The sequence below is a fragment of the Argiope bruennichi genome, chromosome 2, assembly GCF_947563725.1.
Source record: "Argiope bruennichi chromosome 2, qqArgBrue1.1, whole genome shotgun sequence".
Lineage (NCBI taxonomy): Eukaryota > Metazoa > Arthropoda > Arachnida > Araneae > Araneidae > Argiope > Argiope bruennichi.
The window spans coordinates 22,285,352-22,303,673 of NC_079152.1; the positions used below are offsets into that span (position 1 = coordinate 22,285,352).

The window sequence follows — 18,322 nt, forward strand, 5'->3', positions numbered from 1 at the left end:
AAGCAACAACTTAATAATCTGCATTAATATTTTACATTACTTTAAAAAATAATTATGGGTAAACAAGAAAATTAAAAAAAAAAAAGACATACAATAAAAATATATTTAAAAATTTCCATAATGATTTATAATGATTCACATTAAAAGATTCTTAAAATATATCTGAATTTATGTGATATTTATAAATGGCAAACATTGAAAAAAACTTTTTAAGAATTAGTTATTATTATAAGATTTAAAGATATAATAAAAATTTATAACATGAACAGAAACTGCAATTCAATATACCTAATGAAATCAAGTATTAGTCTTACACAGATAATTATAAATAAAATTATACCTATCTGATAGGTATGAAACTGAAGGTATGAGACATTTTTTAAAATCAACACTACCTTGTACCTTGTGTGTGTGTGTATATATATATATATATATATATATATATATACACACAAAATTTAAACCATTTTCAGATGTTATTAATAAGTAAATCTAATTGCAAGAATACATAAACTAAACTTATAAAGTATATGGAACTTTATGTATGCAATTTTTCAAAACAAGAGGTTAAAACATCTTGCAATTTTTAATTTGAATTAATCTTCACGATAATGAACAAAAGACATTTCACATAATGGTAGTGCCATAGATCCATAAACAATATTTACTGATCAGCATATAGAAGAGGCTGTTCATAATTAACGATTTAGTTCTACAACGGTTGACCTAATTGTATATATTAACAAATCACACCAAAAAAGAATAGCAACTTAAAAAAATACTGTGAAAAAAATAGCATGCATTAATAGTAATCTGAAACAATTACTGCTTATTTACTGTTATCATTAGTAAACGATTTAACGTTGGAAAAAACCACAACAAATGACATACGTATATCACAATCAGCTCATCAATGGCATAAAGTTCTGCAAAACAGGAATTATGTAGCTAAATACGATCGTGTGAAAGATAAAAACATGATTAAAATTGAGGTTAATGAAGTACAATTAGTTTATAGTTCCGATAATATTTTTAAATAATTATTTTCTAAATCGCGCGCTTTTCACTGCCAGTTACATCAATAAAAAAAATGAGAATTGCATAATCACTAATGCCAGATGCTTTTAACAACATTGAAAAACATGCTTGAGACAGTAAAAGCTGCAACAGTTTTACAACCCGGAATAACTTATTCTTCACCAAATGAAAAATTCGCATTAAATATTTATCATTTATTTAAAGTAAAAATGGCGGAAATAGTAAAAAAAAAAAAAAAATTTTTTTTTCGAAAATTGCATCTAATTATCAGAAGAGGCTTGACATCTTAAAGTCTTTTTTTTTTTTTTTTTTTTTTTAACAGCTTCATAAACTAACGATAAGAATGCATATAATAAAATTGCTGAAAAATAAATTTTTCAATTTCAGTAAGATAACAAGTTTTCTAGCGTCTTAAATAAGGCTTTCAAAAGTTGTGACATCGAGCATAATGCATAAATTTCGGATCAGTTTGTACTGCTCTAATGCGACACAACAGAAACATTCAATAAATACTTTATCTGAATTTGACATCAAGAAGCTCTTTAAAGATGATTAGATGATTAAAAGAATGTAAATACATTTTATAAAAAATGGCGCAATATTGTGATATTTGGTTACCTTTTATTTTTATTAACAACTAAAACATGCGCTGAGGTTCATCCGTTACTGCTTAGAAATGCACGCTGATTACATTATATTAATTGAGAAGAGAAATGAATAAAAATAATTTTTTTTTTATAAAATACAAATCTTAAAAGGAACTTTAAGAACATAAAAATACTTTATTTTTAAAAAATGCATTAATTACTTTTTTTTATAAATAGTTACAATTGGTCAATGAACTTTCTGTTCTGCAGATAAGGTCGTTTCATGTCAATGACTTCTCTCTTCCCATTTCAGAATACAATTGGGAAGGAGCATTTTAACAAGTGGATTTAAGGAAAGTACTAATAAATTTAAGTAAAGTAATAAAACCCTATAAAAAGTATACCAGAAACTTATTAAGTAAAGAAAAAAAATCTAAGAATAAAATTACCATCTTGAAAATTCGGTTTGAGGCAAGAAGTTTGCAAAGCAACTAATTGTGATAGATCAATGTAGACTTTATTTCAAAGAATCTGCTTTGAACTTTTTTTTTATTGTTACGAAATATTAGAGTTTACGTGGGTAATCAGGGAATTACCTATTGGAAAGATCTAAAGACATTACGAACAAAACGAAACTTTAGACCGGATACGAAATTATTTTATATCTTTTTCAGTGAAGAAAGCTGGATTTTAAAGTGGTATTGCTTTGGATTATTTTTCAGAAAAAGCGATATAAACGGCATCTTTAGATTCACTTTACTAATATATTGCTGTTTATAACTTTAATAGAAAAAAAGCCACTATTCTATAATCATTCTAACAATTCGTCTTATAACTGTACTAAGGACTTTTGGATAGTATCATATGAATTTGAACCGTCAATAAATAAAGAATGCACAATGCCTTTTTCTTTTGACTTTGTCTCTCAACTTCTACATCGAGTGAATCTCAGACTTCTTCTAAGATTGTGTGCATAGATTGATTGCTACGAATTAAAGTGTAGTAGGCCCATATGCAGGGCGAATCTTCCATAGAATATATCATGAAATCTAAACTATACTACAGGGCCACTAAGGTCTGCAGTGGCAGATTTTGACAATAGTAGGTCACAGGCGCTAAATTATTTTTACATTCACCTAGGTAGCAAGAAAGTAGTATGAAATAACTTGCTCATATTTTTAGCTCCACTTTTAAGTTTATTTTCTAATATTTGGTATTTAATTTGAAGGCAATTCTTATACAACATACAATTTACAACATTTATGACGTTTATTTTCCTTTATTGCACCATGAATATATTATTATTGACAAAGCGTATATAATGGTTTTTCGCCATTGCATCTATTTTGTATTTCATACATGCATTTTTTAAAAACGAGCAAAATTTATTCAATTGCACTTCAGTATGTGTTATACAGAAGTTAATATATTTTTAAAAATTCAGATTATATTGTTTAAAAAAAAACCCTCGTTGAAAAAAGTGTTCATAAGTACTTTTCTATCCGTATGAAGAAAAAATCGTATTCTAAAAGTGTTCAATAATTTAATACTTTCTAAATATTGAATTGGGAAAAAAGAATTTATTTTCATGACAGCTGTTTCTCGTAAAAATAAAAAAAGCAGTGCCCGCAATATGTATTGTTGGATATAAATTTCCGGTAGATGGATTTTTCCCCCCAAAATCTATCTATCGACACACACACACACACACACACACACACACACACACACACACACACACACACACACACACACACACACACACACACACACACACACACACACACACACACACACACACACACTTCCAAAATATGAAGTTAAAATACCGCTGAATAAAGGCTAATAACAAAGCTTTAATGTCTATAATATGATGGAATCATAGACATGGAATTTGGTCTAAACGTTTTTTAAAATTAAATATAATCAATATTACTGGCGAATCAGCTGATCGTGTAAGGCGACTAGTAAAGAATATAGCGAATAAAGTTGGATTGGTGGAGGACAGAAAACTATTGATGACATATCTAGATATCATTAACTATCATATGAAACAAAATTGACGGAAATGGCATAGTAATTGTGGCTGAAGACTTTTTTTTTGCGAACTATTTTAGATTCTGGAAGAACATGCGGAGATGTGGCTAACGGAGACGGGTAGTTGAAAAATAAAATTATAAAATAAACGGAAATAATGACTTCTGTTGACAGAAATAAATTCTAAGCCATAATTAGACTTCCTCTCACACAGCTCTATTTCGGTCTTCTTTTGTAGTTTCTAATTTCTTTATCATTAACTTGTAAGGAAACATAAACCAGTTTTATTTAATTTCGTCGTAACATTCTTATGCCTGTTAAGGTGAAACTTAAAAATAACCGATTTTTTTTATTGATTTTCTACTGTATAAAAGTTCTAATATTTTGCACCATTTTAGATTTTTCAGTAAAATATACTTTAATATTATTAGAAAATAAATATCATTCATTATTTTACGCACTTTAATTGCATTTTGATTTTTATTAATGGTAAGATTAAGAAAATATTGATTACAAAATTCCATAATATTTACAAATACATCATAAACTGAAACATAAGTAGAAAATAATGAAAAAAAAAGTTCTTAAAAATGCAAATAACTTCTTTAATGATTCAAAGCCGTCTTAGACAACAAGTTGTTAGGCCATGGTATTAATAGAGTTCATAACGTTATATAAACCAACTTCGCGGTTTGCCTTTTATAACACTAAATAAAATATTATACAGCTTACATTATACTAGCACATTAAGCATAGAGCATTCTGATAGTTCGTGAAACATGTAAAATGGCAACATAACTTGGCGAAATCAGTTAAGTTATTGAAATTGACGACTGTGTCAAGGTATTATTTTACGATATTCTTCGAAAGTGGAAGGAGAAGGAACACAGGCGATTATTGAAGCATATAAACGATATGAGATTTCAAATGATATAAAAATTGATGAAATCTATTCAGTGATTAGGGGGGGGGGACTCTATCACATTTTCCCCCTCCTATATAGAATGTATAAGGAAGCAGTGTTTTTGTGAATTCGTCGGAGGTAGGCGACCATTCATGACTTATCTAAGGAACATAAGCCTTCAAATTAAATAAAATGTGACGAAAACAGACCAGTGGTTGGAGCTGGAAAATTGGTTCCTAACCTTTTCCTTATAAAGTTAATTAAATTTATGTCCCATTTGGAAGGAACATGAAAGCAATTTTGGGATGGATCTCGTAAGTTTGAATCTTGAACAAATGAAGAAGATGATATCTCAGTTGATCACCTCCCTCCAATCTTCAGCATCACACCAGTGGAAAGTTGATCGGCCTGCTATATCGGAGTTAACGTGCACCAGACCCACACTCACAAAGAACTTTGAGTGGAATAGAATTACGAACTTGGAGTATTTTAGGCCCGAAACTAAGACTTTACCACAAGACTGTCGTGTTCAATAAAATGCTAGTAAAGAAATTAGTGAATTCGGATAAATAAATAAGGTTGGAAACTTTGGCAAAATTTTATTTTGTGATACCTCTCGAAACTTTAGGAAAGTGAAAACATACAAATATTGATTTTGCATCAAGGTGCCATAAACTCTCATATAAAATAAAAATTTTCGAAATTGGTTCAAAGATTCTTTAGCTCAGCAATTGGTTTGAAATTTTCCAAATAAGTGTGATAAATTTTATGTTCCTCGGTGAGATGCCCAAAATATTTGTTTAGAATAAATCTGATTTTTCTAAACAAAAGAAATTGTTTTGATTCTACAAATGCCCACTTAAGTCTCATTTATATACTCTTTGGAGGTAAGTGGCAAGAAACTTCAATAATCGTGAAATAAATTTTACTGTCACATATATTTGTAATTGTCAAAAAATTCGACCTCAAGATTTTAACAAAGTTGAAAAACACATTTGGGAATTACATCTGTCTGAGAGTCATTGAAATTGTCCTAGCAGAATAAAAGTAGCATTAAATATTCTACAAATATAGCACAGAAGTTTAACACAGAAAAAATTAAAAAGCTATTTTGAAAAATATCAAAAAAATATTTTGGGGAAGAAAAGAAAATTTAATGATTATGAAATTCTTATCGATTCCCAGCCATTATGTACCAACGTTATTCACCTATATCTATACTTATAATAAAGCTCAATGTGCGTGTGCGTGTGTGTGTTGGCGCTCTACAGGCCAGACCTTTTAACCTGCAGCTACCAAATTTGGCACATATATACTTTGGAGGTCGGGAATATGCACTTCGGAGCAATTGTTTCGAATCTTTAATTAGAATTTTAATTAATTAAAAATTACGGGAAATTTTGGCGTTTTTCCGCTATAACTTCCGAAAATATTATCGCACAAAAATAATTTTACATCAAATTGAAGTCCAAAATATTATCTTTTTAATGATACCGATGTTTTTACCTACAAATTAAATTTCTATTTTTAATAAATTTTTAAATAAATATTTTAACCATATTTTGCAACGCTTTATTTCCTATAAAATAAAAATAAAATTTAATCTGCACGAGCACGTTTAGCGCGCGCATGGGAAAAAATTAGCTTTTATCAACATGTTGCCATCACATTGAGAAAAGTTCAAATTAAAAAATAAGTTAACTGTTACTGAAAATTAAATCAAGAAAAATGTAATATTCAGCATGTGTCTGTATGAAATAAAATAAATATGAATTATGATGTTTTTGAAAAGTGAATGCAAGGAAACGTTTTCTATCATTTTTTCCAATACCAGTATTACTAATTCAATGAAAAAATTTTATTTACGGCAAATATTGTTTAATATCTACAAGATATCTACTCCAAGCGGAGCCCAACATTTAATTTGTAATAGACATCTACTAATAATAGACATCTATTAACAAATGGTTTAAGTGAAATAAATAATTACATTCTAAATTAGCTGAGTAAATAACTGTTGATGAATTACGAATTTTAACTTTTTACATATATCATCGGCCCTATGAGTCATATTTAACAAAATATTCTTGAGACACTGGTATCTTAAATAAAAAAAAAGTTGCACTCTAATCAACTAAATCAATGATTAAAGCTGATCGATTTATGAAAATTTCAATATCACTATTGATAATAATAGGGGATTTTAGATCACTTCATCGATCGTCTCAAAGAAGCCACTAATCTCCCAGGGTTTCTCAAGAGTGATTGGCCTAGATTATAAAAATGTTGAATGTTCTAATATTGTAATATTCAAAACTTAATAAATCGACCAGATTTGATGGCAGAAGATAGAAACGTTTATTTATAAGTCAAGAATATTTTGCAGAATATGAATCTATAAGACCGAAGGACTGTCTAAAATTTAAATTTCATAATTTTTTGAAGTATATTTATAAGGCGAAAAAATAAAATATTATTACTAACAACATTTATTTTAAAATTAAAGCTAAAACTGAATTTTACGAAGAATCCATGAAAGTTTTGTTGAATAATTCTTTGAGATATTAAAAATTATGAAAATTTTTCTGTAGTGCCCATAAGACATGAATGCCGAACGACTCTGTTGCGAGTTCTCTTACACTTTTTTAAAAGTATGTTTGGTTTCAGTAAAAAAAAAAAAAAAAAAAAAAATGTCTTTAAATTAATTGCAGTTTAAGTCAGTTCTCATATTTTTTTTTAAAAAAACAGACATGCTTGGATTCAATAAAAAAGTCTTTATATTATGTTCAGGTTCATCATTTCCACTTTAATTTAAAATTGAATTCTACCGGTGATGGTAGAAAATTAGAGAAAGATTCGTAGTACAATGTTCAGAACGGCTTAAGGCCTCTTAATAATTATATGACTGTCAAGATTTGAAGCTTAAAAATATTTTACTGAAAAACCTATTATGAGACCAAGATATAAAATATTAACCTTTTATCCGACATTAGTTGGCCATCATAATATAATCTTTTAGCCGGCGAGCCAGCTGGTCGCCAAAGGCGGCTAGTTAACAATATATGTCTTCATTTCTTTCTTATCAATTATGTCAACACTTGCTTTAACTTAAAGAAGTTAAAAAAAAGTGACCTCTACTGAATAAAATGTCTATTCTACACAGCAATGTATATTTTTTACCAGATTTGCACAAGAAATATAACAAAAACTATAGGTATTACATTTCTTAACTCAATTTTTTTATTACTTTCATACTGATTTATCTTTTTTTTATTTACTTAAAACATTCAAAATTATAGTTTTTTGGAAAATATTCAAAATTGAGCTCCGGTAAAATTTTTAATAAAGTAGTTTGATATGTGGTGTTTAATTTATCTTACATCTATTAAACTTGCGAAATAACCTCTTGTTATAAATACCAGAATGTAAGTTCACATAATGTTATGTCGATCTGTCTGTGAGCACGATAGATATTGTAAAATCAAACCGTGACATAATCCTTAGTTTCAAGAACTAGATTAATTTCTCTTACCAAAAATTGCCAGTTTTCATCACTTTGAATATAACTAATTAATCAGATCTCCCATTTTTGTGAATATTGTATTGGTAAGTTATTGACAAAAGTATTATTTAAAACTAGTTGCCTTTGATGACGAGCTAACTCGCATGGAATATCGGTTATAATTAATTACATCTGAATCATTTTGATGTAACTTGATAACTCTGATGAATGCAAATAATTTAGAACATATTTTAGAAGCAGTTTTAATTAAATCAAATTTTTGTTTGCTATTATTTAATAATTCATTAACATATGAATGACAATAATTCTGGGCATGTGAAAAAAATTGGAGATTTAATGATGTAAATGTGGTAGCATAGATTGAGAAAAAAATTGGTGAGTTGAAAAGATATATATATACTTTTTTTCATTCAATGCTCTTTCGATTTATAAAAATATATATATATGACTAATATTTCCTTTGTTTGTGAATATTTATATTTTGGATTGCGAAAAAATAGCCTTTAAAAGAGCCTTGAAACTTTTTTTTTTTTTTTAACTGAGAACGAGAAAAAAAAGTTTGCGAAATATATTTCTGGTGATAAACTTACAGTGACACTTTTTATAAGATAAGTAACACTTATTTCCATTTTCTGTAAAACATGTTTTACGCTGACAAATTTTTACTTCAATTTGCATTTATTTTCCGTTACGTAACAGTCATATAATTATGCAATATTTTAAAATATTCTACGGCAAACAGCGTGCATTGATTACTTAAGGCATCGCGCTAGGTGATGGACAGATTCTATAGGTGGCGCTATTCTCAGGTGGAAACAAGCTTCCAGGCGTTACTATGGAGATGTTCTCAGCGCTGTTTTATGTCATCAAACACTTCCAAGTTGAATTGAAATGCACTCTCAATCAGGGTAGCTTGTCACAGACAGAGAAAACAACTTTCTGGTAGTTAGTTTCTTGCTTTTCAAATTCACCGGGGCACATGGCTGTTTTCTACGGCAGAGTAAGTATTATTTTCTATATATAGATTAGAAATGAAATTGTATGGAAAGTTTACAAACTTATTTTATATCATACTTTGCTTAATTATATTTCATGTGTTCAATGGATATCCACATTTTTAGAAAATTGTTCATTCAATAACAAAGTCTGAGCTATTTTCTCAAAAAAGAATCGTCAAAAAATTAGAACTCTCAGATTTAACGAATTTTCACATTTCAGATTTTTCTCAATTTGAAAAATATATACGTTTTTGAAAATATGTCTATTCGTAAACAGAATAAATTTTAAAAAAAATCTTTCAGCTAGAACCAATGAAATTTAGTATGCGGTCTTAACCGAATTTGTAGATTTCTAACAAAAAGTTTGTAAATAATCTCTTCTCAAGTAGTTTGTTCGTCTGGCTGTTCGAGTTTAGATAAACACAATTAAATCAACACATAAAGAGCTAAATGAATGAAATTTAGTACGGAGTTTTTGTATTTAAAATATAGATTTGCATCAAATTTCGAATCAAACTCATTAGCCTATCTGTCAATTTGTACATTTGCATCCATGTAAACGCAACATTTCAAAAATGAAATGATTTAGAAAAATAAAATTTAGTTTGTGATTATTTAAATTGCAGTTCAGTACCAAAGTTTAAATTGGTTGACAAAAAATTGTTCAAAAGGCATTCTCGATTTTTTTTTCTCAATACTAAGAAATACTAAATTCGGAAATTAGGGTTTCTGGAAATAAAAATTTAAGTACAAGTGGCGTTTATAGCCTTACCCAAGATTTATAATATTTATGCTGAGTGAAAGGATACAATATCTTTATTAGAGAGTTGCGAAAAAGTTTCGAGAAGACCATTCCTGCTGACTCTCGCGTCATCTGACTGCGGTTCAAAATTAAAATTACGAGCCCTAGTATTGCTTTAAAACGGGACGTTAATATAACTAAACTAAACTAAACTTGTTGATTCTTGTGATTCGTTACGTTCAGTAGAAAGTGAATTAGCTATGAAAAATATTAGTAAAGCTTTATATATATATATATATATATATATATATATATATATATATATATATATACATACCGTATTGATGACAGTATAAAAATAATGATAATGCAAAAACTGTTACAGATTAATTAAATTAGAATTCTGATTTTAGCATTAAGAAACTATAAGAGGAGTATTTGTGGATGAGTATAGTAATTTTGAACCATGATCAGATGACAATATGTGCTCCCCCCCCCAACCTCTACGCCCTTTAAATGTGAACACGTTTCACTCCCAGAGGCTTTACATGGAGAATCTTTGATGATATTGAGTCTTTCTCCGACTGTTATATCTAAAGCTCCTCTATCATGTTATCGTTTCCAATAATAAGTTTTAAAATTAATTTCGTTGATTCAACAGCGGAAATGACGTTCTCCCAAGTTGAGCCAAGTTACTTCTTTCTTTAACATCACGAGTTGGTTGCCAAAATACAAATAGATTATTTAAATTTTGTTTTAAGATATCTGAAATTTTCATTCATGGATAATCTTGAGATAAGAGGCTTATTGCTCTTAAATAACAAGCTATCTCATATCAAAATGAATTAATTAAAATCAATCGGAATTATTTCTTCGAAACTTTCTCACAAACTTTGTTATAAGCCTCTCCCTCCTTCCTTGTTTAAAATTGTGACTCTTGGGCACAGCAGAGTACATCGCTAGTGTCCAAGATTTTATTTTCAGAATCCATGAACGTTTTGTGCTTTGTAGTAAATAATAATAATAATAATAATAATTTTAAAAAACTGAATATGCATTTTATGCACCTTTTTAGACCGACTGAAACCGAAATTTTACATAGAACTACAACTATAATTACAAGATCAGATACTGAATTTCATTGGTCTAAGCCGCTGAGTTTTCGAGTTACCGTGTTTGCAGGCATGCGAAAGTACAGACCAACAAATGATCAATTCTTTGAATTGATTTGTTTCAAAATCTGATACGCATTTATACTTTAGATGTTAAATCCGTATAACTAAATTTATCTACCTAATTCTTTAAGTTTAATTTACTGTGTTCACTTAATCCCGGGGGGAGGGCACCTCGAAATGAGGATGAGATGCTTCCGGCGTGGTTTTTAGATCTCGCCACCCTGGAGGGTACACAAATAGGTGGGGGATCTGACTCCTCCCATCGATGATGAGACGTACTTCCTTCGAGGAGGGTTGTACCGTGGCCGGTGATGGCCCTTAGGACTCAACCACAGTTCCCGCCAGTGTTGCTGTTGCGGCGGTCCGGTCATTCAGTTTTATGGTTTAAATCCGTGTGCCTTTGTGGCGGGTCGGAGAGTCAGATGGCTGATTTACTGTGTTCACTTGTACTCGGATAATAGAGCAGACATATGGAATTAATTGAATGGATTTCGTTCAAAATTTGATAGAAATTTACAAATTAGGCATAAAGCTTATATTCCGAATTTCATTCGGCTGTTACAAAGCATATTTCAACTGTCATTTCGCAGTTAAAGAGACAAAGCGACCGACAGACAAGAACGTATTTTTCGAATTTGGGGAAGTCTAAGGTGTGGAGGGTCTTCAAAATCTCGTGTGCCAGTTTTTCGACGATTACTAAATTTCTCAATGTATACTTTGCATATATGAAAAAATAAAAATTGGTGGTTGTAGAATTCTCTTAAACAGAAAATAAGCTATTAAAAATAGAATTATGTTGTTACTAGTCACCTTTGGTAAGCATCTGGTTAGCAGGGAATATTGGTTGCATTTAATTTTAATCCATTCTCTCATGCATATCTTAACATTCATGATGTCTTGAAGAAATGTTTTGAGCAGGAAATTTTGACTGAAATTTAAACTGGTTAGTTTAATAGAATAATTCTTATAGATTTCAGTGAATTAAAAAATTGCATATGGGATTAGTTTAGTTTAGTTTAGTTATATTAGCATCCCGTTGTAAAGCAACACTAGGTCTATTTTGGACCTCGTAATTTTGAACCGCGGTCAGATGACGCGGTCACCTGAGCTGGCAACCCCCTCTCCACACCACACCATATCAGCGGAAGGATGTTTGGCCCTAATGGATTTAATTTCAAAAGATCCCCTTAATTGCATACGGGATATCAAGGTTTCTAAAGATTCGGTTGAAAGTATTTTTATTCCTATAATTTTATATTAATTGATTTCGCTGTAATTGGGATTGATTGAAGGTTCCTACTTCCAATGTTGATTGTGAAACATCTTGACATGTTTTGAATGCTCAGCTCCAAATTCGTGTTTTGGAAAATGGTAAAATAGAGGATGACCTAAAACAGTGTAGAGTTAGAAACTAGGCGATATACGTGATCAAGTGGTTGTCATTTAATGTTATTTTATTGCTACATGATAAAATGCCATCACAATTAGTGCGGACTACAGCAAAAATTTAGAATGTTCACTTATTTTGATTCGTTTTTAATGTTTGCGATTGCTGATCTTGCAATTTTTTTAATTATATTAAAATGTTTTGATGGGAAATTTCAAAATGTCAAACAATTATGAAAATTTGACTCAGATCTATTATTGGCAGGGACATTTTTATTTTCTGTTATACGATACAAAGGAAAGAAAAAGCACCTAAATCGCCAAAAGATCCGACATAGAGATTTTGACGACTTTCCACATTTCAAACTCTCTTATTCTTAAAAATACATTTTAAAAATTTTATCTAAAATATCATATAAGTCAAAAATGCTTTGAATTACGCGAATCAAATTTTGTATGCGATTTTTACACCAATTTTGTAGACGTCAATGAAATTTTGAAAATTCATTCGCTGGAAATTTATCTCTGTATCCAAATGGAAATAAACATGATAACTACAAAACACAAAAAGCTACATAAATACTACATAAAATTTGATACACGGTATTAGTATCTAAAGTGTAGATTTGTGTTGTTTCGAAGCCTATCTGTCACGAGATTGACCTAAAAATTAAAACATATATATAATAGTTTAGATAAATGAATAAATAAAATTGAAATTATGGTACTGTGTCAAACGTTGGTTTCAATGGACTGAAAAAAGGCTTCCGAGATACTTATCCCGCATATTACGAAACATAAAATGTTTAGAACTCTGGAAATAAAAATTTGAACTTTTCATGGCTTGAACATCCCAAGGATAATATCTTAATTAGAGAGTACGTGAGAATATTTTGGGGAAATCATTTCCGTAGGTTTTTGGGATAATCCCAAATGTCAGAAAGGAGAGAAAAAACAAACAAACGATCATCATCTTTAAGGATTAAACAGCTTTGAATTGATGGTATCCTTATAATAAATGAAAACAATTTAACAGTGCAGCTTGAAATTTCGGGGTTATATGATTACACAAAATTAAATAGTCTTAAATATTGTCCCCGTTTTTTTTTTTTTTTTTTTTTTTTTTTTTTTTTTAACATTGACACATATTTAAAGAAGACAAAAAACATTTATCGTAAAAGTGGATAATAGATATTCTGTGTCAACTAATTACATATTTACTTTATATCTAAAGAAAAAATTGTTCCATTTCTTGAAAGGTGATCACTGCTTTTTTGTGATAAAATAATGTTTCCGGAGTCAGATCGTAGACTTGATACCATTTCAGATTTGCTTTGTATCTTTGAAGGGGTAGATTGAGCCATTTCGGATAAATCATGAATATCCATTATTATTTTGTATATAATTATAGAATATAGTTGAAACATTATAAGAGTAAAACAAATTCAAAATTTTTTTTTTATTCACTACACTTATGTTCTTTATTAAGGTGTACGCATACACTTGAAACTTTGAAAATCGTTCAAAATATCGAATATTTTTTTATTGCTTCAAAGTGTACTCTGATCCTTTAGCTTTCAAACGATATCGAGATGTTGTCAATATTCGGAATATTTCTCGAGTTATAATTATTTTTCTTGAGGTACTTTCACTAAAAACTCTATTTTAGATTTTTTCAAACTCATTTTATGAAGAATGACATTTTTTACACTATGTTGCTTCATTCAAACAATCATATCTCAACAAGAAATGAACCAAATACAATTATTTATATATCAAAATAATCTGTATAAAATAGTGGATATTTTGTGCCTCAATCAAAGTTATATTTATAGAAATAAATTTTTAATAGCTATTTAAAAGTTAAAATGACAGAAAAAATCTCGCTCTTGATGAAAAAATTATTTAAAAAAAACTATCTATTTTTATAACTTGATTGAGGCAGACAACATGAAGGCTAATATTAGGCATAACTTCCAACTAGAATGGTGTGTCTGTACAAATTAGAATTTAAGATATCATGTTTCAAAAAATAGGCTAATTAGCTCATCAAATATTAATTAATTAATTAATAATGAGTGTAATATGGTTTTTTCTTACTGAAATGAGTTTAAATATATATTAATGATTTACTGTGAAAAAACTGAAATTTTAAAGTAAAAATTTAAAAAAAAAATCTTCTAGTGTGTACGTACACCTTAAGTTAAAATTACAGTTTTAGGATTACTGTAGGTATATCTATATACGTTTAAAAATAGTTTATAGTATATTAATTACTCTTTCAAAAATTCTGTAATTTTTGTTCATTTGATGCATTTCTCCCAAAGTTTTCGCGTATCATTGTTCCCCTTCCTCATGTTTTTTTTATTAGAAGTACCTCAGCTGACGTTGATTCATTGCATTGTTCAATATATCTTAGATTATCTTACAATAACAACATCACGTATACTGTAGTTTTAGCCCTGATTTAAAAGTATTTATGTACAGTCGATCCCAAATAGTTCAACGGTCAATTTATATTTTCCCATTAAGAAAGTCAAGGTTTTGAATATAGTAACAGATCATTAAAAGACAAAAAAAAAAAAAAAGAGATCTCTTTTAATTTAGACTTATTTTTAGAACTCTAAAACCATCGCCAGTAATTACTGTTATCTACTTCCAGTTTCATTAATCAAATAAGTTTTTAACTGCAACTGTGTTTCTACAGTTCCTTTGTCCATGTTTTTGCTCTTGGGAATATCGAACAATAGAATGCATTTTTAAAATTTTGATTTGGGATTCCAGAAAAAATGGGATTAATCCGAAATCTGTTGATCGGGTTTTTACTGTACTGTAATCATCCAATAGTATTTTCCATGGTTAAAAATGAATCATATGGGTCTTAATAACCTATTGTGCTACCTGTTGTTACAATTTTTTTCAAAATCTTTGTATAATACTTAAACTCATTGAAATACATACGTTGCCATTCATCTTAGGTCATCATTTACCAAGTCATTCAATAAACTTTTAGTTAATTATAAAGTTATCGTTAGCATATAGTTAGACAACGCGGATATCTAAAATATGAGAATCATTTCTTAAAAGTCTATGGCTTGAAAAGTTGTCAAATGGCTAGAAATCAAATAAAACTTTTAATGGGAAACTATTATCCATATATATTACTGCGGCAGGTCGATATCCGACAAAAGTTAATATTGTCTGGTGAATGCTAGCATTCTCATTTTCGTTTGGTGTATGATCGGTTATGTCGGTAAATGTCATTCAGAATGCATTGATGGTGAATAAAAACGGTTTTGTTACGTTAAGAGAAAACTGCGACCTTTTAAATTATATTTTATAATTATAAATGTAACAAAATAGGATAAAGCATAGGTAACGACACATGCTAAACCCAAAACTAAAAATGCATGCTAAATTAGTAATGAAAATATTACCAATAATAAATTTATACAAAAAACATGTGATTGACGAAGCGCAATCTTTTTTTTATTACAACAATTTAACCCTTTAAAGGGCCATTTTTTTCTAGTCATATTATGTTAAAATATTTTTAGGCTTGAAATTAGAATAAGAAAAGGGATTCATTTAACTTATTAGATAAATTTAATTTGATTAATTAATTAATTTGGTTAATTAATAATTAAGTAACAAATCAAGACACATCATTTTGTCTGAGATAAAGAACTGAAGCATCTAAGTTTCTGACTTACTAAAAAAAAATTTGTCAGAAATTATGCCAACCTACATAATTTCATACAAAGATTGATAAATTTGGTGGGAAGCATCCTTCCCACGGCCCTAGAAAGGGTTAAATTGATACGTTCGTTTCTCTAACTGTGTCTTCTCGGCTAACTGTTTTTCTCCAGAGATAGCAGTCGTGCGCTGCGTTGGTTTCGAATACATAAGAATATATCCAAATATTCGGTCTTTCATCAAGAGATTTGGTATTTTCGATATTTATGGGAGAATACTGACATTCTAGTTTCGGTTTTTCTTGGTAAAATATACATTAGAGACCAAAATTGTGGAAATCTTTTTTAAAAAAAACGCATTTTTGAAATTTGATGGTTTATAGCAGCAATTTTATTAAGGGAAATGTTATAAACATTTGTATCATTTTAAAGGTAATTTAACCAAAGAAAATCAGTAAAACAGTTTTTATAATGGATATTTTTTTTGTTGAAACAGCAATTATAAGGAAGATAAAGGAAACATAGAAATAATGGCATATAGAAAAATATCTTATTATAGTAGTTAAAACTTAATTGAGCAACTTTTAGCATCAATTACGCTTTGCAACACCATTCCATGGAGTTCAACAATGCTTTTAGTTTCTCAACTATTATTATGTGTTACCAGCGTTAAACTAATGCTTCAATTAATTGAGCTTTATTGCTTCGCTTGGGCTGCTTCTGTGCAACCCTATTCTTTAACTTATTCCATAGATTTTCAATTGGATTACTCCCAGGCCATTTTACATAATGAAATAAAATTGCCTTGAAAGCAATATATACATACAATGGCAACATGACATGGAGTTGAATTTTCTTCAAATATAAATTCTTCATTTTTGTGGTGAAAGATCACATGCAGAAGCCCGTATTTTGGAATGACTATTTCATTCACGATTTTTAGGAATTTATATTATTATTAATCATCACACAAATTTTGCTCAAGCCTTTCGCTGTCATACATCCTCAGATAATAACACTAACTGAATGTATAACTATAGATATAATGCAATCAATGTGGGAATCTTTTGATATTTTTCTCCTAATGTATTATATACCATAGCAACCAGATAGAGATTTTGGTCTTATAAATCCAAATGACAGTCCCATTTTTGTTGTTGTTGTTGTGATTTATGACACTTTACAAGTCCACTGACAGATATCTGTCAGCGATTTAAGCCGAGTCTTGTTTTTTCAGTAGCGTCAACTAGGGCCAAGAGTACGACTTAGCTATTTCATGCGTCAGATTCGCTTGCGCAACCCCAATTTACAGGGGGGGGGGCACATTCACACACCTCACAGATCGAACACAGAAGAAGAACAATCATGCTCGAACCGAGGCTCGAAACCAGGGGAATCACGGGGAAGACGGGCTACCCCTATGCCAGGACGCCGGCTTTTTTTTGTCTAGTTAACATGGGATTTTGCGCAGTTTAAACTTTTCGATCTTTGTTCCGACTTAAAAAATGGCGTATTTCTCGAAATTTCTGCATGTAGACCACATTCCTGCAATTTGCGTCGAATGGTCCTCGCACTCAACTTCACGTTGCACTGCGCCATTTCATTTTCGTGCTTCCATATGATTATCTTCTACAATATAGACACAATCGTTTAATTATGTCATCACTTGGCACTGTGCATTGTCTCATTTCCTGTTTTTATCAATTTAATTTTAATCTTAATCTTAAACCCCTTTAATAATTTAAAAATATCAACTTTCGTTATATTTTTACCAATTTTCTTTCTAATTTGATTATAATTAATGCCTTGTTCTTTTAATAGTAAAATTTTACATCATTTTTAGGTAACCAATCTTTGCGCATTACTCTTATTTTTTAAAGTTTTGAAAACTCATAAAATGGAAGGATTTAAAAAGAAGTTGCGTAATTGATAGGAATTAAAAAATCTCTGAAAACGTCACCTAGTTTCAGTTTCAAAACATAGCGACAATTGTTGAATTCTACTAATGTAGCAGTTGCATTACTCTATCTTCACTTTTGGATAATAGATGCCGATGCTTGATTAGGTACGAATCCCATAGTGCATTGTAATTATAATGAGATATGATGCTGTTCTGTAAGGGGTGAGCACGCGTTAAGGTCTTGTCTTCGTGTTTTGTGTTTGTTTTGTGTGAATGTGATTATTAAAGAAATGTTCCCGAAAACATGCATCCTCTTGCTTCCACTGCACGGATATCA

General features: G+C 29.6%; 2 protein-coding genes across 3 annotated transcripts in view; one reads left to right on the forward strand and one right to left on the reverse strand.

The window, feature by feature from the left end:
• Positions 1 to 18,322, reverse strand: part of LOC129961599 (condensin-2 complex subunit G2-like) — a 131,737-nt gene that overhangs the window by 53,375 nt on the left and 60,040 nt on the right. Inside the window, exon 1 of one of the 2 annotated variants that reach the window (XM_056075103.1) lies at positions 892 to 1,093. The exons of the other annotated variant lie outside the window; for it this stretch is intronic. The gene's annotated coding sequence lies outside the window, so the exon portion shown is untranslated. Of the gene's footprint in view, positions 1 to 891; positions 1,094 to 18,322 lie in introns of those variants that run through there. 2 annotated transcript variants of the gene reach the window in all.
• The window catches only part of LOC129961600 (annexin A7-like), a 76,022-nt gene continuing 66,635 nt past the window's right edge, over positions 8,936 to 18,322 (forward strand). Inside the window, exon 1 of the mRNA XM_056075105.1 lies at positions 8,936 to 9,089. Coding sequence (XP_055931080.1) covers positions 9,069 to 9,089 — 21 coding nt within the window. The 5' untranslated portion in view covers positions 8,936 to 9,068. The remainder of the gene's footprint in view (positions 9,090 to 18,322) is intronic.